Below are 27,241 nucleotides of genomic sequence, written 5' to 3'. Positions count from 1 at the left end.
TTTAAAGTTAGTCTTACTACAACTTTTGCTATATTTTTTTGTGTTCATTGTAATGTGCTGCTTTTGTGACTTGTAATCCGATTTGAAGAGCTTTTCAGCATGAAAAGGTGGCCTACAAGTTAAATTATAATAAACTGCATTAGAGGATTTTCACAGATTAGTCACAAGTTTAAACAATTCTGATGTGTAAATTCAATTCATATTCTGCAGCAAAACAACTGTGCACACAACTACTTCATAAATTCACATTTTAGTAGTTTTACAAACTCACATTTTATCAATTGCTATGGAAATGTGCACCAAATACTTAGGCACTTTAAAGGCTACACAGAATATGAAGGTTGTGTATACAAATACAGCTGATTCTGAGCTGACCAAATAGTAGTTCTGTGCTCTGTAAAGAAAATGCCACACTCCACATACAAGCTGCAAAATTACAGAGCAGTCCAAGGCAGCGATTAAAAAAACCCAGGAATACCTTTATTAAGGCTTCAAGTTCAGACAGCCCACCTCAATGGCATTATATATATATATATATATATATATATATATATATATATATATATATATATATATAAGAGAAAAAAGGACAATGTGCTCAATACAAAACACACACAAAGTGGAAACTAAATGTAAAGATTTTTATGGGTCAACCCTAACTCACTTAGGGGCTGCTCATCAATGGCATCAAGACTCAAGCATATAGAATTGTCTCTCCAAGGTCTGATTTTTTTTTTTTTTTTAATAAACTGTCTGCTGATTTAATGAGCATGAACATGCCTCTTCATCCTGGGTGCTGCCATGCAGGCAAATACAGGTTTGATTCCCCAGCTCAATATATGAACATAAGAAATTGCCATGCTGGGTCAGACCAAGGGTCCATCAAGCCCAGCATCCTGTTTCCAACAGTGGCCAATCCAGGCCACAAGAACCTGGCAATTACCCAAACACTAAGAAGATCCCATGCTACTGATGCAATTAATAGCAGTGGCTATCCCCTAAGTAAACTTGATTAATAGCCGTTAATGGACTTCTCCAAGAACTTATCTAAACTTTTTTTGAACCAACTGTAGAAGCAAGGTTCAAAGATTCTGGAGAGAGGGAGTTCCAGTTATCACACTGGCCAGAATCAGGGTACACACATGCCAGGTTCAAGAGAGCCATAGTACATGGCCCCTGACCGAGGAGTGGAGTAGCAGGTTATGAACCAGGGAAACCAGGTCACTCCTTGTGACCTTGGGAAAGTCACAGCACCCTCTACTGCCTCAGGTACAAACTAACCCCTAGATTCATCTTTCTGCTATATTTATAGCAGAATATTTAGCGAAAAAAAGCAGCAGGGGATGATAGTGGGCAGCTGGCTGCATCGCGGGGCAGCTGTATAGTACACCATCACCTCCATAGCGCCACGCGAAAAAGATTTCCCACAGTGCTGCTGGTGATAATGTGAAAAATATTATCGCCCGCAGCACTGCCCGGAGAGAACTCCGCCCAAACCCCGCTCACACTCCTCCCCTTCCCTAATTTTAATAATACTGCCAATAAAGAATGACCCTGTTAGGTTGTGAGCCTTCTAGGGCTAGGGAAATACATTCATGTGCTGTAGGTAATTACTGTGAAGTGCCAAAAAGCAGAATATAAATATATACAATTTTAAAAGGCATGAAAAGGCCAGCCTGTAGCTCAGTGGCAAATGCTGCACACTGCCATGCAGCAGGACCTGGATTCTGTTCCTGGGCTCGGCTGGGGATGCTGCGGAGGCAATATTTCCCTCTCCCCTCCAGGGGGCTGTGGTTAAGGGCGCAGGAAGAAGCTGCCAGTCCCAAAGAAAACAGATTCTTAAAAGGGGGATTCCCAACTCAATGTTACAATTTTTCAGTTAAAATACCAAACTACCATTTTGTATTCTTTACCTTGGCATCAATTTCTTCTGCTTTCTCATTGGCCTCTTGCTCAATGAAAGCCATCATATGCTTGATCTGAAGAAAAACAAAGAGATGGGAAATTACTTTTTAGGTCTCTAAATGAAAATCAGAGTTTTGCATGTCTCCACTCCAAATGATACAGTTTCTCTTCACTCCCATCAAAAGAGGAGGGGAGAGTATGTCCAGAGATGTTAAGATGCATTTGGGGGGTGGATGGGGACATCATACATTGAGAATGTTTTATTACACAACCCTACCCCTAAACCATAATCAGACATTCTAACTGAATTAGAACTAGGAAACCCAAGGGAGAGAGGAAAATTAATCCCCATGTGTGCCAGTATCCTCCATATATAAGAAATAGATCAGCTTTAAAATTAAGAGCCTAAAGGAAGGATTTCAGGTATGGAGTGTCATTTTCCATTTCTGTTTGTCCAACCGCTCTCTCATCTTTCTTCAGGAACAGCCACTTAGAAGTAAAATAGTAATTATAAAGGAAAGCAGAAATGCAAACCTTGCAACAGTCAAACAGAAAAGGTGGCTCCCAAAACCAAGTTTTCACTCTGAAGGACACATAAGGAATGTATCAATTTGTATCAAGTCCTGACATTTCAGAATGCTGAAGTATTAACAATGCTAGCCCTGAGTTCACCAAGAACACTTTCAGGGAGTTACCCAACTTTGCCTCAAAAGGATAGTAGGGGGATTTCTAAGGGAGAAAAAAAAAAAGATGCAATGATTTTGGACAGGATGGTAATACTGGCAAAAGATCAGATTCTAGATCAATCTTTCCCAAACCTCTCTTGAAGACACACCTAACCAGTAGTGTTTTCAGGATTACCATAATTAATTAGCATGAGATAGATTTGCATACCCTGGGTCTCCAATGTAATCTCTCTCATGTATATTCTTTATGGATATCCTGAAAAACTGACTGGCTGTGGGATCACCAGGTTGGAAAGCCCTGATCAATATAATGTACATGCATATGCTCAGCACAATAAGGCACAGTTTTAGGAGGAACGTGACCAATTTGTGACAATACAACATTTCCTGAACCCACATTTAACAAATCCATGCAGCTATATTCCATCTGTTTATTCACTACAAGAAGGCTCTTTACTAAGGATCTAGAGGTTATACATCCCACCTCCACCACACTAAAAATCCTGGCATTCTGGAACATATCAAAAAATTATGTCCCAAAACTGTGATAATGACTAACAAAAGCCAGGCAGGGAATCTTCCTCATCAAGAAGTTGCTTTGAATTCTTTGGCCATCTTTTGATGGATCACAACCAGTGGTACATGAAATATCTCAAGGTATTTTCCCCAAAATGTGTAACATTTAAAAAAAAAAATCTACCTAGTGCATACTTTGTCATGGGAGGGTGAAAACAAGCAGCTGTAATCATCTTATTTCTCACCCAGAAAGAACAAAGCACACCATCCAAGAGGGAAAATGAGGCAGGGAACAAAATGTACTCTGTTTTCATGACCCAAGCTACAACAAGTTTGGCAGCAAAACAAATTCCTTCCAACAGAAACTTCCATGAAGAGAAGCAAAAAGTAAAAAACGTCCACACATTTGGCTAACTGGGTGCAGCAAGAAAAAAAGGAAACAGAAATAAGGAAGTGAGATATGGGTTGGGGAAATAGGAGGGAGGGAATGTAGGAAAAAAAGTCAGCCTATTTTGTCTCATTTACAGAATTACTCAGATTCTTCAATCAAAACATTAATACATCTTTACATAACAGTACAAGACCTAGACTGTCTCTTCTCTATAAACACAGGGCCTATCATTTAAAACAAGGGAATATTAGTTATGGTAAAGTTGCATGTGATTTTGATACAAACCACAACTTCAAATAACCCTTTATTTCTACCTGGATTTTAGCAACGGTGTGCATGTATTACAAAGCATTGAGGGTGGGCAGAGGAAGAAGATTTTAGCCAATTAAAATGCTCAGCTAGCTGATGCTATGTATTCTTGTGTCTGGCTATGGAATTTCAAAAAATATTCTGGAACTTAAAGCATGAATTTACAAAAAAGAAAATGAATCGCTCACTCTTAAAAGTACTAAACAGTACTTAACACATGGGAAGCCAGCAACAATCCATACGTTCAGTTTACCATTTCTTTCAATTATAATCAGGTCTATATGAATTGAATACATTGCAACTTAGGTCACTGTCAATTTATTGATTAGTGAATTACTAATGTATTATGTATGTACCTGTCAGGTCTCCTGAGAACACAAGTACAATTTACTATACAATGAACTGGAGAATGGATTTCTACCATACATTATTTTTAGTTAAAACTGAACCTATGGGGGTTTTTTTCATATGAAAGGCCAGCTTTTTAAATCTATTTGCAAAAAATAAATAAATAGATAGTTACAGAATATTCATTCTCTAGCAGATCCATTTGCCAAACTAAAATTTATGAAAGCAAATCTGCTATTTACACTGACTGCAAGACCCCTGTTTATCCTCCAGCAGAACTCCTAGCTCCAACCTGAAGAATCTGCTTCTACCGGCTACAATTAGAATTTCTCACACCAGTCTTAGCAGGATAGCTACAGCTCACAGCACTGTGCACTATTCCAAATCCAGACCAGAGCAGACATGTAGTAAAGGGACTGTTTACTATCAACAAGGCCAGTGTGTCCTCTATCTCAGAAAACAGCAGGTATGGAAATCAAAGGTTCTGCTTGTTGGGCTGTAAATTTCCAGAGGAACAAATGCAAACCATGGTTCTCATTAAGAAAGATGTCAGTGGTGTATGGTACAGTCAAACTTGCATTAAAATAGAAATGGGAAAGATATAAACCATACCAAGTACATTTTATATAGGATATTGTGACCACACAATAAGTTACTGCTTCAAAAAACAAATTAATTAAATCAATGAATGTAAGCTTTGTGATTTGTACCTGTGTAACTTACATAAATCATTTGTATTGTCTGCTTATTTCACCAACAGTATTACATCTTTATTATTAGCAATATAAACAACCCATCCCTTAATATATTTGATATTTTTAAAGGATTACTGTACAGTTTTTAAATTACTGTAAACTTATCACAAAACAATGGCACTTAGCATTAATACAGATATGAAATCCTGTGGTGATGTCACTGTAGCTCCATATGCAAGAGATGCATTCCTGAAGAGACAACTTAAGCAACATTTATAAAATAAATAAGGATTAACATTTCAGATATTTCCAAAATCACAGCCTCATATGGTAGTGACTACAAAATGTATTTACAGGGAGAATCTTTAAAAAAAAAAACCAAACATAGCAGTATCACTTTAATGACTACCAGTATACACCTGAACTGTAGCAGGAATGAAAGTGATCAAGAAAGCAGACTTGAAACATGTTAGACTAAGGGGAAGCCCTCTATTATCCCACATAGTTGGTCATATGTTTCTCCATCTCACAAGGTCCTAATAGGAATTTGCAGCTTCATTTCTTCAAGTCTGATGATGCTGAAAGATCACAAATCCACCACACTCTCAACGGGATAGTTGTGCAAAGAACCCATGATATCTATTCATTTGCCCTGAGCGCCTCTAATTAACTGGATCGCCCCCCGATACACTAAAGACTGCAAACCCAGGAGCCGCCGCAGAGCCCGGCTCGGCTCTCATGGGGATGCAGGAAGCTCCTTCCCCCCCAATCCCTCCTCCTCTGCTTGATAGCAGCAACCGTACTCTCCACCCGGTCTCTCCCCGGAGTCCACCCAACCGCCGCGGCTGGCTCACTGGAAGAACTATTCGCCTACCTGCTTCTGGACGTCGGCGTCGCTGAGCGCCATGGTGCCGGCGGTGAGAGGAGAAGCCGGAACGACTAAGAAAAAGAAGGGGGGGTCCAGTGAGCACGGGGCGGGCCGGTGTGCGCGAGGACAGCGACTCAGGCGGACTGACTTGCCGGCCTCAGCTTCTCCAGGCAGAAAAGAGTCAACCACACGCGCAGAATGGGGCACCGGTCAGCTGATCTGCCCGCGTGACGTACGACTACTGCGCGTGCGCCTCGGGAGCTGCTCGAGGTCATATGACCTTTCGTCCTTTCAGTCACCAAGGAGACGAAGGACATCTATCGCTGCGAGGATGTCATTTCCCTTGTCCTTTGCTCCGAGGTCAAATCCTAATAACAATATTTCCTTATTTTGCCCATTAACCTAGATTGTTAACTGCTGATAGAATACTTGCTGTATTAATATTGACACAGACATGAAAATGTGAGCTGTAATAAAACAAGAAAGGTAGAGATCTCTTTTTTGCCCTTGAGTCTTTCGGCCTATTTCAGTCCAAAAGCGAAATAGACCTGGGGGGAAGGCAAGGTGGCCGTCTTGAGTCTTTCGGCTCACTGCAAGGTGCATAAGACTGCAAATCCCAAAATGCTTTAGGTTCAGTGTTATTCACAAAACAGGATTGCTTCGCTGGTGATTCATTGACTGCTCCTGTACATATATACTTTAAATATAGGGCAGAATTGAGGTAGGGGTGCAAGGGACATGTACACCCAGCCCCTCTATTTTATTTCCTTGGTCCCCGTGGATGAAATTATATGTGTTTAAATAAATTATATATAGATGTCTAAATGCAGGGGTTCTCAAGCCGGTCAAGTTTTCAAAATATCCACAGTGAATATTCATGAGATAGATTTGCATATAATAGAGGCAATGCATGCAAATCTAACTCATGTATATTCATTGTGGATATGCTGAAAAACTGGTGTGACCCGAGGACTAGGTTGAGAGCCCCTGGTCTAATGGTTAGCCTAATATAGCTGCTCACTATCACAAAAATCTGATTAGCTCAATAATGCTTGATCAAATATGGGGAAAGAACCTACAAGTGACTGACATAAACTGGCTATTTTTCAACCATAATCTGGCAAATTCTGAAGCAGTCTGGCAAGTTGGCAACTAAGTTGTAGTAAACAAAGATCGCATGCTCACAGACAGGCTGATACAGTCAAGTGCACGGGAAAATGGGCACTCAGTGTTGAGTGCCTGCTTTCCTAACGCGCCCTCTCCTGTGCACGCAATACTGTATTTAAATGAAGGGTTGCTCTAAAATGGAGGTGCTAGGGACAATAGTGTTCCCCTAACACCTTCTTAGCAGCAGAAGCCCAGAAGAGGTGGCTGTTAGCAGGTTTGAAAAATGGATGCTCAATTTTACGAGCGTCCATTTTCCTAACCTGTGTACAGCCATGGGTTAGGAAAAAGCAGTATTTTCTGCTTTTCTGTACACTTTTTCTGAGCTTAAAATGTACGGATCGGGCGCACATTTTTTTTCTGTATCCCAGGCGAATAACAGCCTTAGCAACATGCATTTGCATGTGATGAGCACTATTAATTTGGGGGGGGGGGGGGGTGGACGCACATTTTGGATGCACTAAATCCCTTATTGTATAAGTGGTAGTGGATGCACATCCAATACACACATCCAATTGCGGGTAAAACATTGCACTCAGCCGAGCGCACTTTACTGTATCGGCCTGAGATATTATTAAGTGGCTCCTGACATGATTTGAATTAGGTTTGTGTCATATAAAATAGTACAAGAAGTTACAGTTTGGAGTGGAGGATGAGCCTAGTGTTAGAGCAGCAGGCTAGAAACCGGAGTTCAAATCCCATTGCCACTCCTTGTGACCTTGGGAAGTCACTTTACCTTCTTTTGCCTCAGATACAAAATTAGATTGTAAGCCTTTTAGGGATAGGGAAATACCTATAGTACCTGAATTTAATCCACTTTGATGTACAATTTGAAGTGCAGAAAAGCAAATTATAAAAATCTAAAATAAATAAGGTACATTATTTATAAAAAGAATTTGTTTTGACTATGAGGAATTATGTGACATTTTGGGCAGCAGCAATGATGATATGGCCTACCAAGAAAAAGGAAGACAGCACACAGTTCAAAGTTACAAGCAGAAATTAACACAAGTAGAAAACATTTTTGGCAAAGTGCTTAGAGAAGAAGGGGCCAGGTCCGGTGCAAGGGGATTAGGTGCCCTAGGCATCTTATGCCCCGTGCCGCAACCCCCCTCGTCGTGCTGCCACCACCCAGTCACGCTGCCACCCCCAGTCGCGCCATAGAGGGTGCGAGCCATGTGAGGTCATGAGCAGTGGCACCGTGGCGGCAAAGAGGAGTGGAGATTGGTGCGGCCGCTCGCTGGCTGCATAAAATGCTACTTAACTGGATATCTTTAAAGGATATCCAGCTAAGTAGCACTGCCATTACCCTATAAAACAAAGCTTAAGACTAGACCTCGGCCAGACCTCCCCCCACCAAAACTCCTGCTAGTATCCTACCCCATCCCCCCCAAACCTTTTTAAATCTTGAGAAAGTGCCCGGCATTGTATGCCAGGCCCCAGTCCCTGGTCCTGATCATTAAATTCCATTTGGCTGCCTCCCCGCCTTCCCTCCCACCACAGCGAAGATTCATGGTGCTTGCTCCTCCACCAACTCTCCCCATCCTGGCCAATATCTTATTTATCGGTGCTGGGATGGGTAAGGTCGGGGGGGGGGGGGGGGGGAGCAGGTGCAGTCTCCAGAATTATATACAGTATTCCAAGTGAGGTCATACCAAGGACTTATACAGGGCAATATCACCCCCCTTTTCCCATTCCTCTCCCTATGCAGCCAAGCATTTTTCTGGCTTTTACCGTTGCTTTATCCATCTATTTGGCCACCTTAAGATCATCAGATACAATTACTCCCAGATCCCGCTCTTCCTTTATGCACAGAAGAAATTCACCTCCAATACTGTACCTTTCCCTTGGGTTTTGCAGCCTAAATGCATTACTCTGCATTTGTTAGCATTAAATCTAAGCTGCCATTCCTCGAGCTTTGCTAGATCTCTCCTCATGTTTCCACTCCTTCCTGGCTGTCCTCCCTATTACAGATTTTGGTTTAATTGGCAAAAAGACAAACCTTTCCCATCAATCCTTCCGTTATGTCGCTCACAAAAATGTTGAAAAGAACTGGTCCAAGGACCAATCCTGAGGCCCACCGCTAGTAACAATCTCAGAGAAAACTCCATTTACCACTACCCTTGTTGCTTCCCACTCAGCCAGTTTTTAACCCTGGCAGTCATGCTAGGATCCATACCAAGGGTGCACAAAGGCCTTGCTGAAATCCAAGTACATTACGCCTAGCGCTCTCCCTTGAGCCAACTCTTTGGTCATCCAATCAAAGAAATTGAACAGATTCGTCTGACCAGATTTACCGCTGGTAAAACCATGCTGTCTTGGATCTTGTAATCCACTGGATTCCAAAAACTGCACTATCCTCTGTTTTAGCAGCGATTCCATTAGTTTGCTCACCACAGAGGTCACTGGCCTGTAGTTCTCAGCCTCCTCCTTACTTCCATTTTTATGAATAGGAACCACATCCGCCCTTTTCCAGTCCTGTGGAACTACTCCAGATTCTAAAGAAGCGTTGAAAAGGTCAGTCAGTGGAGCTGCCAGGACATCTCTAAGTTCCCTTAGTACCCTCGGATGTATGCCATCCGGCCCCATCACCTTATCTACTTTAAGTTTAATTAACTCCTCACAACACATTGTTCTGAAAATCAATTGGTTTATGTGGTCCTGCTCCAGGCCCTTTCACAGAAAACATCCAACAAAAATATCTGTTAAGCAATTTTGCTTTTTCTTCCTCAGCCTCTACATATTCCCCCCTTCACCTTTGAGTCTCACAATGCCACTTTTGCTTTTCTTTCTATCACTAACATATCTAAAAAAAAAAAAAGTCATCTCCCTGTTTTACCATATTTGCTATTTTTTCTTCAATTTGAATTTTCGCTTTCCTGACTACTTTCCCAGCTTCTCTTAATTTTTCCAGATATTGTCGCCTGTCTTCCTCTTTCTGTTATCTCTTGTAGTTTATGAATGCTAACTTTTTCTCCCTTTCTCATTCCTAACAAAAAGATTAGTTGCCACCAACACCACAAATTCATCATTGGCAAACTAGTCATGGATTTACAAGGATACTAAACTAATCTAGTCTCCATTTGGTTGGACTAAGGCTTTTATAATTTTCTCCTGTGAAGATATTAAGACTTTCCATTACTTTTGACTTCTGCTTAGTGTTGTTTGTTTTGCCTGTCTGTTAAAATCTCTTTTGATTAATTCACCCTGATGCAGGCAATAAATCAAAACATGGCCATGACAGATTCTTATTAATGTATTTTCTTCAGTGTTCAACTACTGTTTATCAGTTGTTTTACTTTTCTAAGAATTAAAATAATTTTAGGGTTTTTCTTACATATTTACAGTTTCAGTTTAGTCTTAAAATGTTTTTGTTATATGTGACTATATCCCTTTACATAATATTATTTTCTTTGGTTTGTATCTACCCCTGCTCATCTTACTTGTGCTAGTATCTGTGGGTGGATTGCCTCTCCATGTTTTTTCTTGCAGGTGACTTCAGTCTACTGATTGTGGACTGGAGCCTACCTTCGGAGATGTCAATTAGAAGTGACATCACCCTATAATGAACAGCCCACTTGAGAAGAGATTATGCTGGATTGGGTAGTGATGAATGGAGACAGTGTCACTCATGTCATGGATTTCAGCAGAACTGACTTCAAGAGGATGAGGGATAATGTTGAGGAGGCCCTACTGGGATTCTGAACACTGAAGGTACAGAGGAACTTTGGTTGGCAAATAAAAGGGAGCACTGGGGAGGTAACTAATCTCTGTGTTCCAGATGTAATAAGGTGCACTGAGTTGTGTGAACAGTTTTACCCTTCAATGTATACACATGTGTACACACTTTACCCTCAATGCAGTAAGGAGTTTTGTGTGCAAAAAATGTGCACACAGGCCACTATAAAACTGTGCACAGAAATTAGTGCTCCTCCATTTAAATCTCATGTTAATGAAGGCATTAGGTATTACTCTCCGGTGCTTAACTCATGGTTTCCTAAAGCTGAAAAGGTAACTGCTGGTCAGAGCTGGAGTAACATTACTTTGGTTAATGTTAGTCTATAGGGCTGTACGAAACTTACAGATTCTTAAAGCACTTATGAGTCCAAAATATGTAGTTTAATTGTAAAATTAGGTTCAAGTAATTCAGTCCCCCGACACGGCTGTGTTTCGCCAGAGGGGCTGTATCGGGTCCCTCCGGCAAAACACGGCCTGGAGGACTGGATTACTTGTACCTAATATTACAATTAAACTACGTATTTTGGACTTTTAAGTGTTTTAAGTGCTTTATTGAATCTGTAGGTTTCGAACAGGTTTTGCTTCTCTTCATACATTTATCTGTTGTAATGCTGCTTTATGTGTGAACTATTTACTCCACCCATTGGTTGTGCATTTTGAGTCTTTAGGGCTGAACATGGAGTTCATGGTGCAGGGACCCTGTATTTGGGATTTATATACTTAAAAAACTATTTGTGCACAAATTAAGTTTTCTGTGCATAGCGTGTTTTATGTACAAAAAATTGCACACTATTTTTTTATGCATATAAATCTTGTTTTATGTGCAGAACATACTTTAAGATGAATTTTAAAAGCTTGGCATGTGCCAAAACCATGAGATACGGGAATATGTTAGGTCAGCGCACGCAGAGCAGATTTTAAAAGGTGGTCATGTATGTGTGTTTTTCCTACTATGCACACAAATGAAAAGTTCCAAAATGGGAAAGGGGTATGGGCATGGTCTGGGCGATGCATGAGCATTCCTGAATTTCAACTTCAATTTTGCATGCAAATACCTACACACACACACAGGTGTGTGCTGGGCTCCCCTGCCACGTCACTTTACTTCTGCTATGAATGGCATGTAAGTAATAAAATAATGCTAAATAGATAGATTGGCAGGGTTTTAAGGGTTGGGGCTAATAGGGAAGAAGGGAAGCTATTAAACTAGGGGAGTTTGGAAGTCCTATTCCTTACCTGGGCGAAATGGGAATGAACTTGGAAAACTGGCAAATGCATTGGCGTGCGTCTATTCAAATCCCTCCACTTATGTGGTAGAAGCGGCATTTGCGCACCTAGGCATGAGTCCACTTAAAATTATGTGCACATGTGCATGTGGTCAGTCTGTTTTATAACATGCGCACATATACGCTCGTATGTTATAAAATGGCCATGTCCCTGAGCAGGAGCCAACAAATGAGTGCACATGTGCGCCTGCATGCCTGTTTAAAAGTTACCATCTTCATGAGCATAAAATATGTTTCCAAGGAGAAATCATGTTTTCCGTGCTAAGCAAGTGCACATTGTTGGGTTAGCACACTTTTGAAAACTCCTGATGCATTAGCACACCATGCATTAGCTCTCTGCATCGGGAGTTAACTCAATTTTTACCGCATGAGTAAAGAAAATGTGAGCTAAAGCTTAAGCTCAGATTTTTTTGCTTACATTTTATTACATCAGGTCCTGTGTTAGACAAGTTAACAAAGCTAAAAAGAGGAAGAAACGATAGGGTTCCCTGAAGAGGTAATGGAAATAGTAAGAGCAAAAAAAAAAGTTGGTGGACAGACTAAAGTATCATGAAAAAGAAGGCAGTGAAAGCAATTAGAAAAGCAAAGGCCCAAATGAAGGAGACAGTTACCCAAATGATAGAAAGAGGAGGTAAATTCTCCTTTAGAAATATAAGGGAGAGACAAAATACAAAGGTGAAAAAGATAAGATAAATAGAAAATAGGATTTGCAAAGGGAAGGATTAGCAAAAGGCAGAAATCTTATATAAATTCTTTTATTCAATATTCACAGAAGTGGCAGGCAATGGATCTGAGATGGGAAAGGGCATGAATACATATTAAATAATCTATATAAATAAAAATGTAAAATGGTTTGTACAAAATCACTAATCTCCGAAACTACTGCACCGATTGCTTTCCAATTTGGACACAACCTTGCATTCGCATATGAGAAGGTTCTTCTATACCTAGATTACATAGATGTCACACCTGTGACAGGTAAAAACATGTTTTTACATGTTTTTTGGGGAAAACAGCGCCATCTGTTGGACAGAAATGCAACACACGCTATCTACCTAGGTAAATGAAGCTGCTCTACTGCGCATGTGCGGGCGGGAGCGCACGTCGGTCACAGCGGGCAAAAGATGGCGCTGTGAGGAGCAGCAGCGGCGGACCAGCGGCGATATCGGGCGTGGGAGTGTCGGGCAGCCGAACTACAAGAACTGGGAGGAGTGGCAGCGGCAATATGGTACAGCTGACGTGTGTGCCAGGGAGGGATCCTCGGAGACCTCACGTCTTCATGAGCGGGCCGCGCTGAAGCGCACAACAGGGAGAGGAAAGGGGGTGTGGATGAGCTGGGAGGGCATTGCGAGAGGGAGGGGATCAGAGTGAGGGAAGGAGATTGAGAGAGGGTGGGGAGTCACTGAGGGAAGGGTAGGGAGTAGGTGGGGGGAGGTGACAGTGAGGGGAGGGAGAATGAGGGGGGAGGTGAGTGTCAAGGGAGGGAGAATGAGGGGAGGGGAGAGGTGAGTGTGAGGGGAGAGAGTTGGAGTGGGGACAGGGGAGGGAAGGGGGGGGGGTGTGTGACCAAGGGGTAGGAGGATGAGGGACTGAGGTAAATGGGGAAGGGGGAGGGAGGGAAAAGAACCAGACTCAGCCACTGCAATGTGTGGCGGGGTACCGCTAGTAGAAAATGATTATGAAACAAATTATAAAGGGGGAGGAGATATCTGACTTAAGCTCTGGGATTCGTTGCCAGAGGATTTGTGAAAGCTATTAGTATAGCTACATTTAAGAAATTTGGTTAAGTTCCTGAAGGAAAAATCCATTAACCATTAAGGTGGACTTGGGGAAATCCACTGCTTATTCTTGGGATAAGCAGCTTGGAATCTATCTATCCCTTGCGATCCTGCCAGATACTTGTGACCTGGATTGGCCACTGTTGGAAACAGGATACTAGAGTTGATGGATCTTGGGTCTGACCCAGTATTGCAAATCTTATGTACTTATTAATCAGAACCCATAAGGACATGGAAAACAATAGTGCACAGCCCAGGAACTTAAGAAGCACAAAATGGGTCGACAGTGCCATCTATTCAATGTGTTCCTGAAGACATGGGAGGTTCCAAGGGATTGGAAGAGAGTAGATATAGCCCTGCTACACAAAAGTAGGAACAAAGAGGAGGTGGGCAACTACAGCTCAATTAGTCTTCAGTAGAGGTCAGAACTACAGAAATACTATTAAAAAAAAAAAAGATAATGTAGCATTTTGAAACAAGAAGCGTGCAAGTTTTGGTCTTGTAAAAATCAGACAATAATGATAGTAACTGAAATAGCCTACTGGCAAAGATGGAGGAAACCAGCACCTTAACATACTTGGCACAGATATGGAGGGCAGTGGCAGAAACAGGGTTGCGAGGTCAAGTAATACACAAGAGTGAATGAAGGAAGCTGGTGTCGATTTAAGAATGGTAATCTATATACTCATCTGCCCAAAATGGTGGAGAACCAGAGAGGAATTTAGACTGGGCATACCCATTGGACTTATGGACTTATCTGATGACATTTATTATGTTAGAACATAAGATTCGCCATACTGGGTAAGACCAAAAGTCAATCACAGTATCCTGTAATATTTGCTGCATATATTTATATTACATATACATATTCATTACAGATCAAATAGGTGTACTTTCTGGACAGGGTTAAGGACCATATCTCAGACATAAATGGATTTTTGGAGACCAGTTTAACATTGAGGAGTTACCGCCTCTTGGGCTGAGGAAAAGATGTTGCCTTCTGTATATGTCTCTCTTGTGCTTGATACAAGTCAGTGACTGAGAGGTGCAGCGCAATCCACGGATTTATTGCAATCTGACTGGGGCTGCACTGTGAATGCTTCTGTAATTGCCAATGGAACCGGATTGACACCACATCTTATTTCACACAGGCAACCTGACAGCGTAGGTGTGAAAGATTCCGTAAGCCTGTGATCACTCCCCTGAGCCATCCGATCCTATAAGAGAGCGTGACCCAGTAAAACCTCTCTGATCACGTGATCTGAGGAGCCCTCTCCGCGCTCAGCTGTAGTTATTTTTGGCAGCCAAAACTGTCTTCTGTTTCAGGAGACCTTAAGTTTCATTGGCTTTCCTAATGTAATCAAACGCCGCACAGTCACTCGCATCTTTCCATCAGTAAGAGCACATTGCAAAGGGTCATCTTTTTTTTTTTTTTCCTCTGCTCTAACCTCAGCTTTAATAGTGAGCCAAGAAGCAATCAGCTCCGGCGGCTCGCTGGGTTCTGTTTGGAGTTAGTGCACGAGCGAGCCGGGGCTTGGCTGACCCCCCGTCCATTACGTTATGACGCAGCCGGTGACGCCCCCGCCGCTCTCAGCCAGCCCCATCATGGCTGCGGCTCAGTGCTAGGGCAGCGGGGAGAAGGCACCGCGTATTTGCTTGTTGACCCTGACCTCCTGCATCCAGGTAAAGGTCGGATGACGCCAACCTGGATGGCGAGGGCCGCGTGGTAGGGGAGAGCCACAGGATAGTCCTCAGGTTGCGGGGCCCCCTTCTCATCTGGGGGGCCCTAGCCCTTATGTGCAGCGTTTGCGGGGGTCTGACCCCCGAGTCCGGCTGCTGCCTGATCAGTCGGGCCTGGGACGGGGGGGCCGCTCCAGAATGTGATCCCCCGCTACCAGGGGCTCCCCAAAACGGGGGCTGGGGGTCCGACTGCGGCGAGACGGATCCGTACCCGGGCCATAAAGTTTGTGTCCCCGCCTGCGGACTCTGCCCTTCCTGCGTTGCCTTCACACTGTCCAAAATCCCAGCAGGTTCTGCTCTGTCACAGTCTTTGCGGAGAACGGGCCAAATAGTGCAAAGAGATCCGCTATTTTTTTTTTTTTCCAGAAAACAGGAACGATTGCACGGATTGTTATTTTTGTACATACATTCTCGTGATTTATTAGCGCAGTAAAGCGAGCCGAAGTATGTGTGCCTTACTACCTTCAGCAGATATGCCGCATACAAACAGGTGGCTGAAACGGAAAATATGAAATGTAAAATAGGATTATTTGCATCGCCGAAGTTTTCCTATTGTACTTTAATTTTCTTTTAATGGAGGCCCTGGAGTACTTCCTAAGCCTTAAGAAAACGCTGCAGGGTTTGCATGTATTGGAACGTATTGTTAAGTTTTTTTGGAGAATGAAGGATTTTGGTTGGGAGTCAAAATGTTATAGAAAAAAAGCCATTTGAGCATCAAATATTGGAAACATTTTTTTCAAGAGCTAAATACTTTTGTTTATGTAATGATGAAGCTTTCAATAATGCTTTTAGAAGTCAGTTCGGTTCCAAAAATTGTATCCGCCTATGCACTGAGCACTTTGTATAAAAGCTTGTAATGTAGTTAAGCAGTTTTAATTCACTTATGGCCACAGAACGTCATAAAAAGCCTGGAACAAAATGGGCTGAAATTATATTGGTTATGTTGTGTGTGAAAACAAGTTTTAAACATTTATAGTTAAATATATATTTTAAATGATATATAAGATTCTCTTTTGGACATTTTGTGTGACGACCTCTTACATGCCAGGGTTCCTGCAAAGAAAGCCTTTCCCACCAAAAGATTTGACACTGGACTAAAGTTTTTAAGGTACTCAGTTGTACATACAAGTCCTGAAGTTGTGTGTCTAATGTTGAAAAATTGGGAGGTAGGAACCAGGAGACCAGGGTTCATATCCTCTTTTCCCACAGCACGTGTTGTGACCTTGGACAAGTCACTTTATTTCCCTAGGCAGCAGAATAAGAAGGGCCACTGGAGCCATAGTCCAATCAACTTCTTGCCTACATTGCATTAGCAAGTAGGGCACTTGGGGTGGCGGTTGGTTTATTTGCCTGCCCCCCCCCCCCATCCAAAAAAGTGTTCTACTGCCCCTGCATTATTTCTGTTGTATCAGGTATCCACTCAGATTGTGAGGTCTTTGTGATTTGTTGTAAAGTGCCCAGACCTAGTGTGCTATATTAGTTAATTGACAGGTGCATAGAAAATGGAGTGGATTTTCAAAGTTCATTAGATGTGCAGTATTGGTTCCAAAAAGCAGGGTGGTTGGAAGGTTTGGGTGAGAGAGGCACCCACCTAGGGTGCCAGGCTGGAGAATGGGGAGGTGTTGCCAGCACACCATGCTACCACTGTTAATCTAGTGGTGGAGGTAAACTGCAGCTGCTGTCATTGCCTGGGTCCCAGGCTGTGTCATTGGAGGGGGATGTGTCATTTTCCCCAGCTCCAGTCCTCCGTTCAGATGACTAAAAGAGACATTAGGTTTTAAAGTATTCAGTACTTTATTTATTAAGCTTCAGTGTAAATTACTTTAAATAGCATATTTATGTATCTGTAAAGATACATTTCCAAACATTTAGTCATTTTTTTAAAGAAGTGCCAGAAAAGCATTGGTAGGCAGTTCTACAGAAATATTCACTCAAATTTGATTTTTTTGTTTTGTTAGGGTAGGGGCTTGGTAGTTTCCTCCTTATACTTCCAGCTCAGTCAAAACTGCGGCTGGGATCTGGTGACAGAATCTTAATTTGCAACTACCTGGAGTATATTACCCTTAATTTATATCCTTCTCAGGCAGGGTCACGACACTCCCCTCAGAGCATGGAGTCATGGGCCAAGTTTGACCACTAGGTGTTGCTGGTGCGCAATGTCTGAGACTTTCCTCTGCAGAACTGGCTAGTCTGGGAATAAAACCCAGGCCCACTGAGCCTCCCAAATCAGAATTAAAAAAAAAAAACAATGTAAAAGTTTAACCACTATGTTCGCTGGTGCACATGAGTTCCATGCACCTCCCAAGACAGCTACTATATAGTTCAGAAGACCTTCTAGAGGAGCCTATACTGGTTTCAGAAGAAGATGTTCCTCCTCCAACACCTGGTCAGAGGACTCGACAGCCCTCAGAGCAAGTGGCAGAGTTGGTGAAGTCTAAGGACAAGGAAGGCACTTTTCAACCTCTCCTATCAAAGTGTTGGATTTGCTTCCACAAGAGGGGAGTCCCTTTCACCCCTGTGTCCAAGGATGTTCCATCAGAACCCCCATGGGTGGATTCTAGCTCTTGCCACTCTCTCACGGCAGCGTTCAGCCAGTTGAAGGATGTACCCCAGGAATATTCCCTTCCAAGATGACCAAGGAACCTGTCCCAGTTGCCTGCGTTATCATTGGGGTCCTGGGTTAGTACCCCATCGCCTCTTGGGTCAGAGGAAAGATCAATAGGGATTCTTTCAGAATCTGCCTGAACCTCCTGAACAAATGTCTCTGCTCAAAGATATCTCCTATTCCAGGTTTCTGGATAAGTTGGATAAGGCTCTAGGAGTCGATGCTTGTAAAGGCACAGAGGTCTTCAGCCTTCTCTAGATCCCAGAAATTCTGGAACCTGTAACAATTCCAATACTCATGATCCTGCAGGAATTGCAAACAAGAATGTGGGAAAATCTAGTCTACCCTGCTTATGTATCCAGAAAGCTAGACCTCAAATAGTTAAACAAAACAACCCCCCCAGAAAACTGGGGTTTGAGATAGGGCAGTTGCATTATCAATCAATAGTTGAAGAATCATGCTAAAGTGGGAAAAGAAAACGAGGATATTTTTTCCACTGCTGCACTGATCAGAGATCCCAAGCTGCTAGACAACGTTGGGAAAAAGATTTTCCAGAGCGCAATGCTTAATGCCCACATTGCCATTTACTAGATTTATATGGTGCAGTACTTAATATGATTACATTCAGAAACTGAAATCGCTGTTAGGCTCGGTGGACACAGGCTATCCACAGGCACTTCTGGATGCGTACGCCACTTCATTCGGTTAATCTACAAGGTGTTCAGTACAACGGCCTGTTTGTTGATGAGATCAAGGAGCAACATGTGGTGGTCCATTCTCAATAGGCTCTGAGCAGCAGTCATGATCAAAGTGTTCCTATTTTGCTTACAGATGCTGCTATTTCCAGAGAAGTCCCTTTTATCAATTCCACCAGTATAAGGCTCCATCTGTGCTGCCACAGCAACAACTTCCAATTCAGAGACAGCAGCATGAAAGATGTTAGCCGAAAATGATGCAGGTCCAACACAAACCTGGGACCAGTTTTTGACTAACCTCAACATCCACAACTCGGCCCCTCCAGCAGGATGTGGGGGGTTCACTTCTACCTGGAGGAGTGATGCAAAATCACGAAAGACCACCGAACACTCAAGATTGTGGAATGTGGTTACTGCTTGTGCTTCTCCTGGCTTCCAGCGCTACTTCATTGTTCATCCTTTTGTTTGTTACATTTCTCTCCTCTCAACTTCGCCTGGAGGTGGAGTCCCTTCTCACACAGCAGGTGATAGAACCTGTCCTTCTCAACCAACATGGCCAGGGGTTCTACTTCCACTATTTCTTTATCTCCAAGAAATTGGAGGGATTAAAGCCCATCCTGAACAAGACCTTTTTATGGGAGAAGTTCAAAATGAACTCCCTCATATCATCCTGCCTTTTATTCAAGCAGTAGATTGGATGCGTTCCCTGGATCTGAAGGACACATGCCTACATTCTCATCCATCCCTCTCATTGGCATTATCTATGATTTGTGGTGGAATCAGCTCATTACCAGTACAAAGGGCTCCCCTTTGGGCTGTTAGTGGCCAAACGTCTTCATCAAATGCCTGGCAGTAGTTGCAGTGCATTTTTGTCATTAGGGCATCTGTATTTTCCCTTACCTGAACAACTGGCTAGTAATGGGCATTTCCCAGGCTGGGGTATTGAACTCCCTGCAGAGGGCAACCCAACTTTTTCAGTCACTGGATTTCATCATAAATTTAAAACAATCGAACCTGATTTCATCCCGGAAGATCAAGTTCAATGGGGTGTGGGTGAACTCTCTAGAAGAGAGAGCATTTCTCCCTATGGATTGAGTGTGCTGCCTCCAATCCCTAGTTCATCAGTTGATATGGATGGATCAGGCAACAGCTAGGTAAGTGTAAGTCGACTTGGGCCACATGGTGGTAGCAGTTAATGTTGGTTCACTAAACTGCCTCCGCACCAGTGGGACCAGTTAACTGGTGAATGTCTTGCAGGAAATGAGGTACTTCACTGATTACTGGACCTGAATTATTTAGAAATAGGAGTCCCTGTCCCCCCCCCCCCTTCATTTGCTTCCCCATTTGTTGGAAACAGATGCATCCACCAAGGGGTGAAGAGCGCACACAGATCCCTTTCAAACCTAGGGAACCTGGTCGTCAGTGGAATGGTTTTTTCTAATCAGTCTGCTGTAGCTTTGAGCAAACAGACACATCTTGAAAGCTTCCTGTATCTTCTCTGGGTAAAGAGAATTCTCATCCAAATCAACATCCAAGTGACCATATTTTATTTATTTATTTATTTATTTATTTATAACTTTTATATACCGAGGTTCAATTAACAAGATTAATTATCACTTCGGTTTACATTACAACCAGCAAAATAACATAGACAAAGTCTTGTTTTACAATGAACAGGGAATAATAACCTGGATAAAACAAAGAACAGGGAAGAAATAACCTGGAAAACATAAAATGGGTGAAGCAAGTATAGAGAATAGGGTTTGTATAACTTGGGCGAAAAGCAAGGAAATTAAATAGGGGAGGACTGTGAAGGCTTTTATTTCATCACCTTCATGAATGTGGTAGCTCTGGAACTGTGTTAGTGGTTTACCTCTTGCGTGAACCATTATCAGTGAATTGAGTTTAATAATGAGTATTCTCAAGGGCCTGAAACTACTACTGGACTGCCTCAAGGCTCAGCAGTTTGAGCTATGCTATTTAATACATATTTAACACCTCTGTGCAATGGATATAAACTATGGGCCAGATTTTAAAAGGGTTACGCGCGCTGAGCCTATTTTGCATAGGCTTGGCGGTGCGCGCAAGCCCTGGGACATGTGTAAGTCCCGGGGCTTGATTTTACATCATCAAGCTAGGAGGCTCAGGATCATGGACCCTGTGCCAAGAATCCTTAAGGATTTTGGAGTGGGCTTGTAACCACCAAGCTTTCCTGCAAGTGATCTACCTTCTGGGGATTTCTAATACATTGGTGGATAGCTTCCGCATAATGTTTTTTCCTCATATATAGTCCCTACATCAGACGGTGGCAGACAAATTATTCAATCTTTGCGGGAAACTGTTGATTGACTTATTTGCATTGGAGGAAAACAGGTAGAATGATTTTGCTCCATTCTTTCAAGCAAACTCAATTCCATTCTGGATGTTTTTCTTCTCAACTGGAATGCAGATCTCATGTACACTTTCCACCACTTCTGCTAATAGCCAGGACAGTGCAGAAAGTGCTCAAAGACCAGGCATTGTGCCAGCATGGCCCAGATAAATGTGGTTCTCTTGCCCTTCACCTTCCGATCCCTCTAGGGGGCTGATCCATTGTTTTTGACTCAAGAAGACTGTGTTCTATATCATCCAAATTTCCCTTCTCTCAAATTGATAGCATGGGTGTTGTTACTTGCTTCCCTTCTTTGCCCAAGGAAGTTGAAGACATTTTGGTATCCTCCAGGATGCCTTCAATCAGAAGGACTTTCAACTTTTTTTTAAATGGGAACGGTTTTCATCCTGATGTTAACAGAACTCCCGGGACCCATTCTACTGTGAACCATGGTTGCTACTTCTCTTTCCTCCTCTGGTCTCAATACCTCTTCATTCAAGGTGCATCTCAGTGTCATAGTGACTTACCATATTCAAGTGGTGGAGAAACCGATCTCCACTCAACCTTTAGTGTCAAAGTTCATGAAAGGCTTATGGTATATGAAACCTCTAGTAGTCAAACCACTAGTTCCTTGGGATCTTAATATAATGATGGCATGGTTTCTGAAATTGCCCTTTGAACTGATGGAGTTGGCTTCTTTGAAGTTTCTGACATGGAATGCGTTATTCCTTGTTGCATTCACAGCTAGGAGAGTCTTTTAGCTTCAGGCATTGATGCATCACGCTCCATGTATGCAGTTCTTCCATAATAGGGTGGTGGACCGCAGCCAGCACAAGTTTCTACTAAAAGTGGTGTCAGTTTTTCATATAGACCAAGCCATCATATTATTCATATTCTTACAAGATCGCATGAAGAAGAAAAGGCCTTTCAGTCACTGGATTGCAAGGGGGCCTTAACTTACCATCGAACAACAACTCGGACACATCATCAGGTCTCACAACCACTCATCTCTTACAGTCCTAACTGTTTGAGCATAATAGTTTCCAGGTGCACTCAGTCCAACTGGCTAGCAGACTATCACACATTGTTATGCTCTCGCTGGCCTCCAGATCATGGACTCTGCTAAGGCTCCTCAAGTAAGCGCCATAGTTACATCAGTGTCTCATCTATGAGCCATTCATATCGAGGACATCTGCAAAGCAGCAACTTATCATCAGTTTTTGCCTTCACATCCCATTACTGTCTGAACAATCTATCAAGAAGTGATAGCAATTTTGTACAAGCAGTTTTGTGCAGCCTGTTCACCCAGTAATCCACTCTCCATGGCGGGGTTCAGGTTGCTTTTTCAGTAAGTGCACCATTGCAGCCCTCAGCTTGGGACTCCCGATATGTCATGACTAATTCAGCCCTGCTTGTCGATGGCGAAAATAAGTTTGGTTACTATAAAATGGTGTTCTCAATAGAGAATCATACTAAATACTTGCCCACCTCTTTGGAGAATCAATTACCTAGCTAGATTTAGTTCTAAAATTGACTGAGGGGTTCACGAGGCAACATCTGTGTGGGAATTCCTGCACATGCTCAGTAGAGCAAAAGTGCTATAAGCTAGGAGAAAAGGGTTGGTTTGGTTCTGTTGGATGATGTTGCCATGTTTGATAGCTAATTCAACCTGCTTTCTACAAAGTACACCGTTTAAGGTAAGCAAACTTGCTTTATCTGTGGCCCCTGAGCCACAGGTTGCACATCATTTTCTCAGTGCTGATCTGAGTGTCTGGCTAGCTACATTTTCAAGCATGTATATGAAGGGGACTTTTAAAATCTAGTGCATTTGTCTTTAGAGCTGCAGAATTCTTCAAAATTTAGTTTGATACATGAATAAATATATTTTTGAGTTGTTGCTGAGAGGAAGGAAGTGGAGGGGCAGAGGGGATAAGAAGATACTCTAATAAAGTATGTGAACCCTTACAGACTGATACTGTAGTGTAAAGTGTGCTCAGCTGAGCACGCTGCTTAACCCACTGTTGGACGCGTGTTTTGACATGCATCCAATACCCCGTATACAGTAAGGGGTTTAATGCGTTGAAAACGTGCATCCAACCCCCCCTCCCAAACTAATAGCACTCATCACGTGCAAATGCATGTGGATGAGGCTATTAGTCATTCTCCTGGGATACCGAAAAAGAATGTGTGGCCAGTCTGCACATTTTACACTCAGAGATTAGTGCCTGCCCAATATGTGTGTGTGTATATTCAGAGGATATATCTATCTATACAAACACTTAGCCGGATTAGTCTACCCAGCTAAGTTTAGACCTGCTTTATGGCCCGTCTAAACTTCCAGGTATACTTATGCGGCTAACTCCGAATATCGGTACTTAGCCGTATGTTATATGGATAACTCACTCTGCTCCCGATCCGTGCAGTACACGCCTACTTTTTGTGCGTGTAGCTTTTAGCTGTAAAAGGAACTTATGTGGCTAAGCAGTGGCCACTGAGCAAATGCACATATTCAGAGGCTGCTACTTAGCCTCATAAGTCCTGCTTATCTGGCTAAATAGCATTGAACCTGCTTTAAATATTGGGCCCAATATGATTAGCTGTCTTCATTCAGATTTTTATTTAATTGTTGAGGCAATATTACATTAAAACTGTCTCTGATCCCTTCTCCCATTATGAATTTAAAGAAACCACTGACCTGCTATGGTGATTAGGAAGCGTGGTCGTCATAAAAGATGTGAAAATGTAAAGAAAATACACAGGACAAGAAAGAAGACCGACCTAGGAATCAAAAGAGGATGCGATAGAGCCAAGAAATATGCATATTGTTGATTCTGAATCATTTTACTCATATTGCTGCTTTAATAAAAACTCTATAGTGAATATTTATTTTTGATCTGTCTTTATTTGGCTTAGTGTAAGGAGTGAGATTTTTTTTTCTCTTTGACGGGAGCATGACCCTATCCCTTCTTGTCTCCTTCTTTGTGTGTTTAGCTGTGGTTTGACCTGTTAATAAAACAGTGGATTAACTCAGTGACTACATATTCAGAATTATCCTGGGCCAGGATGGTGTAGTTAAAAAAAAAAAAACAAAACCAAAAAAAAACCCAAAACAAAAAAAACTTTACCAGTGATATCTCTGCACAAGCTCTCCCAGTATCTGTAGGTCTGCTGAAACATTTTATGTATAAGGGCATGGAAGGCATAACCCAAGGAGAAAGCTAGACCTTGGGGTTGGTTTTTTTCCCCCCTATTCCCTCGATGTGGTTAGAGATCAATATTCAGATGGTTTGTCTGGCTAAGTTTGGGACTTAGCCAGAGAAATCGTGGGTTTTAAATTTCTCACTGCTCTGACTGCCTCGGAGGTATCCAGCTAATTGTTTAGTCAGATAACTTTATCTCTGCCCCAGAAATGCCTCCAACTTATCTGGCTATCTCCCAATTTTCAGAGTTGGCTGGATAACTTATCCAACTAAATCTGGTCATGTGGAGAGCAGTTCGAAAGTTAGCCAGATGCATTTATCCAGTTAACTAGGACTTTTTCCAGCTATAGTCAGCAGAGTGCCTATGCGCTGCTGCATATTGCCTTGATGGAGAGTTGGCTATCACAAAAAGTTTTAAGTTCCTCTTCCGCTCTTTGTAGGAAAGTTCTCAGAGCTTTAATGGTTGCTTGGATCAACTCATCTATGTATGGCATTTCACTTCTTTGAAAGATCTTGGCAGCATTATTTGTCAGTAAAATGAATCTTCTGTTTTTCAGTCATCACACAAGATAGCCCCGTGAAACGCCACAAATTACCCCGATGGCGACCTCTACTGCAGTGCCTATAGGATTTCATTATGAAACAAAATGTGTCATTCTCAGCTATCTGGCTCTTGTGTCACAGGAGAAGGCTCAAGAACAGCATCCTCCAGCAGCTCAGGGTAAGTTGAGAACCTCGTATTGACGTACACATGTCCATCATTTTCTGCCTACCAGGCAGGACTTCCTGTGTCTGTGGCCTATCTCAGATTGTAGTGGGGAAACACCATCTCCAGTGTAATGGGTTGCTGTTTAGTCTGGTGTTGGCACGATGGCTTTTCTCACAGTATTTGGGATAGTATTTCTGTGCAGGCCGAGGGTTCATGTGTTGATTAGTGAAGAACACAGTCCAGGCAAGGGGCTAGTGAATCTATACGCAGCCCCATCTGGCCATTGGCATTGCTAGGGTTTATTATAAGTTGCCCAAAATCAAACTTAAGCCTAACAGCTTGTTGGATTTCATCAGGGTCCTGCCAAACGTGACTCAGGCAAGGGTTTCCCCACCAGCTGGATCACAAACTTAAATGTTCACAGTGAAGGGAGTCATTCAGAGTTAGCATTGGCCTGGGACAGATTTGAGGTGGTTGGACTTCATAACTTTGAGAGTTCATGTCTTTTTCCCTAGCATGACGCCATATGTGACAAGCCCAGCAGAATCAAACTGTTTAAGGATTTCAGGAGTGCATTCATGTCACAAGAGAGCTCAGGGACTTGGTAGCTCTCTCATCTTGGAGTTACTCTTTTAAATTGCACCACACGAAATTGTTCTGGCAACAGATACATCCAACCTAGACTGAGCTCATACACAGGGTTTTCATCCTTTGTTTATCCAGATAAAGAGGTACTGCATCAGTGTTTTGGAACTACAGGCTGTGATGAATGCTTTAAAGGCCTTCAGTGGCTAACAAAATTTGCCTGATACTAGCAGATAAATTAGTAAGTCATGTTCTTTCCTTTGTTGGGGAACTGTCCCAGTATGGAACGGGGTTGTCAGCCTTAGGAGCCACATCCCTGGCAGGAAGAGAGATCATCCTGGCAAACTCATATGGATTCTAGATCCCTTTTAGTGGCCCTTGGACTCGGAAGGTTCTGAACAGGAGTTTTTTTGAGTGGGGGACACCTGAGAGAGAACCAAATGCAGAGCTCTATAAAGTCTTGAGGTGCACGTTCTTTTGTTGAACTGTATTGTGTTATTGCTGCTATTTAAAATTATTTACACCTCTGTAAGGTGAAATTACAACTGACCAGTTTGTAAGCTAAAATTCTAATATGCTGTAATCCATTTTGAGTGAATTCCACATTCAGAAAGGCAGGTAATAAAATCAAGTAATAAATACATATAAAAAATCTGTCCATTGCCATATTGAACAAAGAAGTTCCAGCCTTCTTATCTAGTAGAGGACAAATAACATCGGGCACCCCCTCCCTTTGTTAGGGGACATGTCTTCTCTATGTATATATCGTCCAAATCTTCTTTTTGCAAAGACTTTGATCAAGCCTCTTAGTTCCTTGATATCTTCTGATACTTGTAAATCCTCTCCAATGAGGATTGTAAATTCTCTCCAATGTTTTTCCTCAGATCTCCTTGCAAGTGTCGTAGCAAATATTAGAATGTCGTATTTTTTTTTTTTTTTTGAACCCAGTCAACTGTCTTGGCTTTCTAAGTGATAAGATGGTGCAGCTAGATCTGACTCAAACTCCTGATCTAGTTTAGTGTCCATTGAGTGATGCGTTCCGCAAATGTAGTTTAGGCCACGTAGCCATATTTATTTTACTTTTGTAATTCCATGAGGAATCCAGTCAGAATGTACAATTCCCCAACATAGTTCATGCAGAATCAAGGAACTTTATTTGATCCCAGCATCCAGTCTCTAGCCTTCACAGCCTGGGTGTTCAGAGAGAATTCATTTCTTTGGATTCTCTGATAAAAGTTTCTTAGATCTTTCTTTTACTCGAGAAAGGAATCCCGCCAGAAAGTCTTATGGGCTTAAATGGGAGAGGTTTGTTTTCTGGTGTGATGGAAAGCCTCTAGTTCCTTTATCTTGCCATATGCAAAAACTGCTTGAATATCTTCTACATTAGTGGTTCCCAACCTGGGGTCAATGAGACCATCAAAGGTGGTCTGCCAGGAAGATCTAAGATGGCCACCAAGCAGCACACAGCATTGTGAGCTCCGAAGCCTTGTGATGGATACTATATTTTTTTCTCTTGTTTCTTATGAGTTGGAAGAGGAAAGCTAAATCAGGACTACATCCCCTGTCCCGACAGTGCCTCTGTCTGCGGGTTTGATGGATATTCATGTTTGTGGTCTTAGAGAGTAACCAAGTAGAGAGCCATTGGAGAGTCC

At 42.4% G+C, this 27,241-nt stretch overlaps 2 protein-coding genes across 3 annotated transcripts in view; one reads left to right on the top strand and one right to left on the bottom strand.

Moving 5' to 3' along the window:
* ATP6V1E1 (ATPase H+ transporting V1 subunit E1) overlaps positions 1-5,957 on the bottom strand; it is a 36,501-nt gene extending 30,544 nt beyond the window's left edge. Inside the window, exons 1-2 of the mRNA XM_029599847.1 lie at positions 5,725-5,957; positions 1,914-1,979 (exon numbers count right to left, since the gene is read on the bottom strand). Of these exons, the coding sequence (XP_029455707.1) occupies positions 1,914-1,979; positions 5,725-5,757 (99 nt within the window). The 5' untranslated portion in view covers positions 5,758-5,957. The remainder of the gene's footprint in view (positions 1-1,913; positions 1,980-5,724) is intronic.
* Positions 5,958-15,180: 9,223 nt separating this feature from the next.
* Positions 15,181-27,241, top strand: part of BCL2L13 (BCL2 like 13) — a 103,993-nt gene continuing 91,932 nt past the window's right edge. The window contains exons 1-2 of one of the 2 annotated variants that reach the window (XM_029599845.1): positions 15,181-15,367; positions 24,853-25,016. In XM_029599845.1, the coding sequence (XP_029455705.1) occupies positions 24,896-25,016 (121 nt within the window). In that variant the 5' untranslated portion in view covers positions 15,181-15,367; positions 24,853-24,895. Of the gene's footprint in view, positions 15,368-15,430; positions 15,915-24,852; positions 25,017-27,241 lie in introns of those variants that run through there. The other variant, XM_029599846.1, reaches the window with a different exon arrangement.

Source organism: Rhinatrema bivittatum, chromosome 4 (genome assembly GCF_901001135.1).
Source record: "Rhinatrema bivittatum chromosome 4, aRhiBiv1.1, whole genome shotgun sequence".
Classification (NCBI taxonomy): Eukaryota; Metazoa; Chordata; class Amphibia; order Gymnophiona; family Rhinatrematidae; genus Rhinatrema; species Rhinatrema bivittatum.
This window is presented reverse-complemented; position numbering and strand designations above follow the sequence as displayed.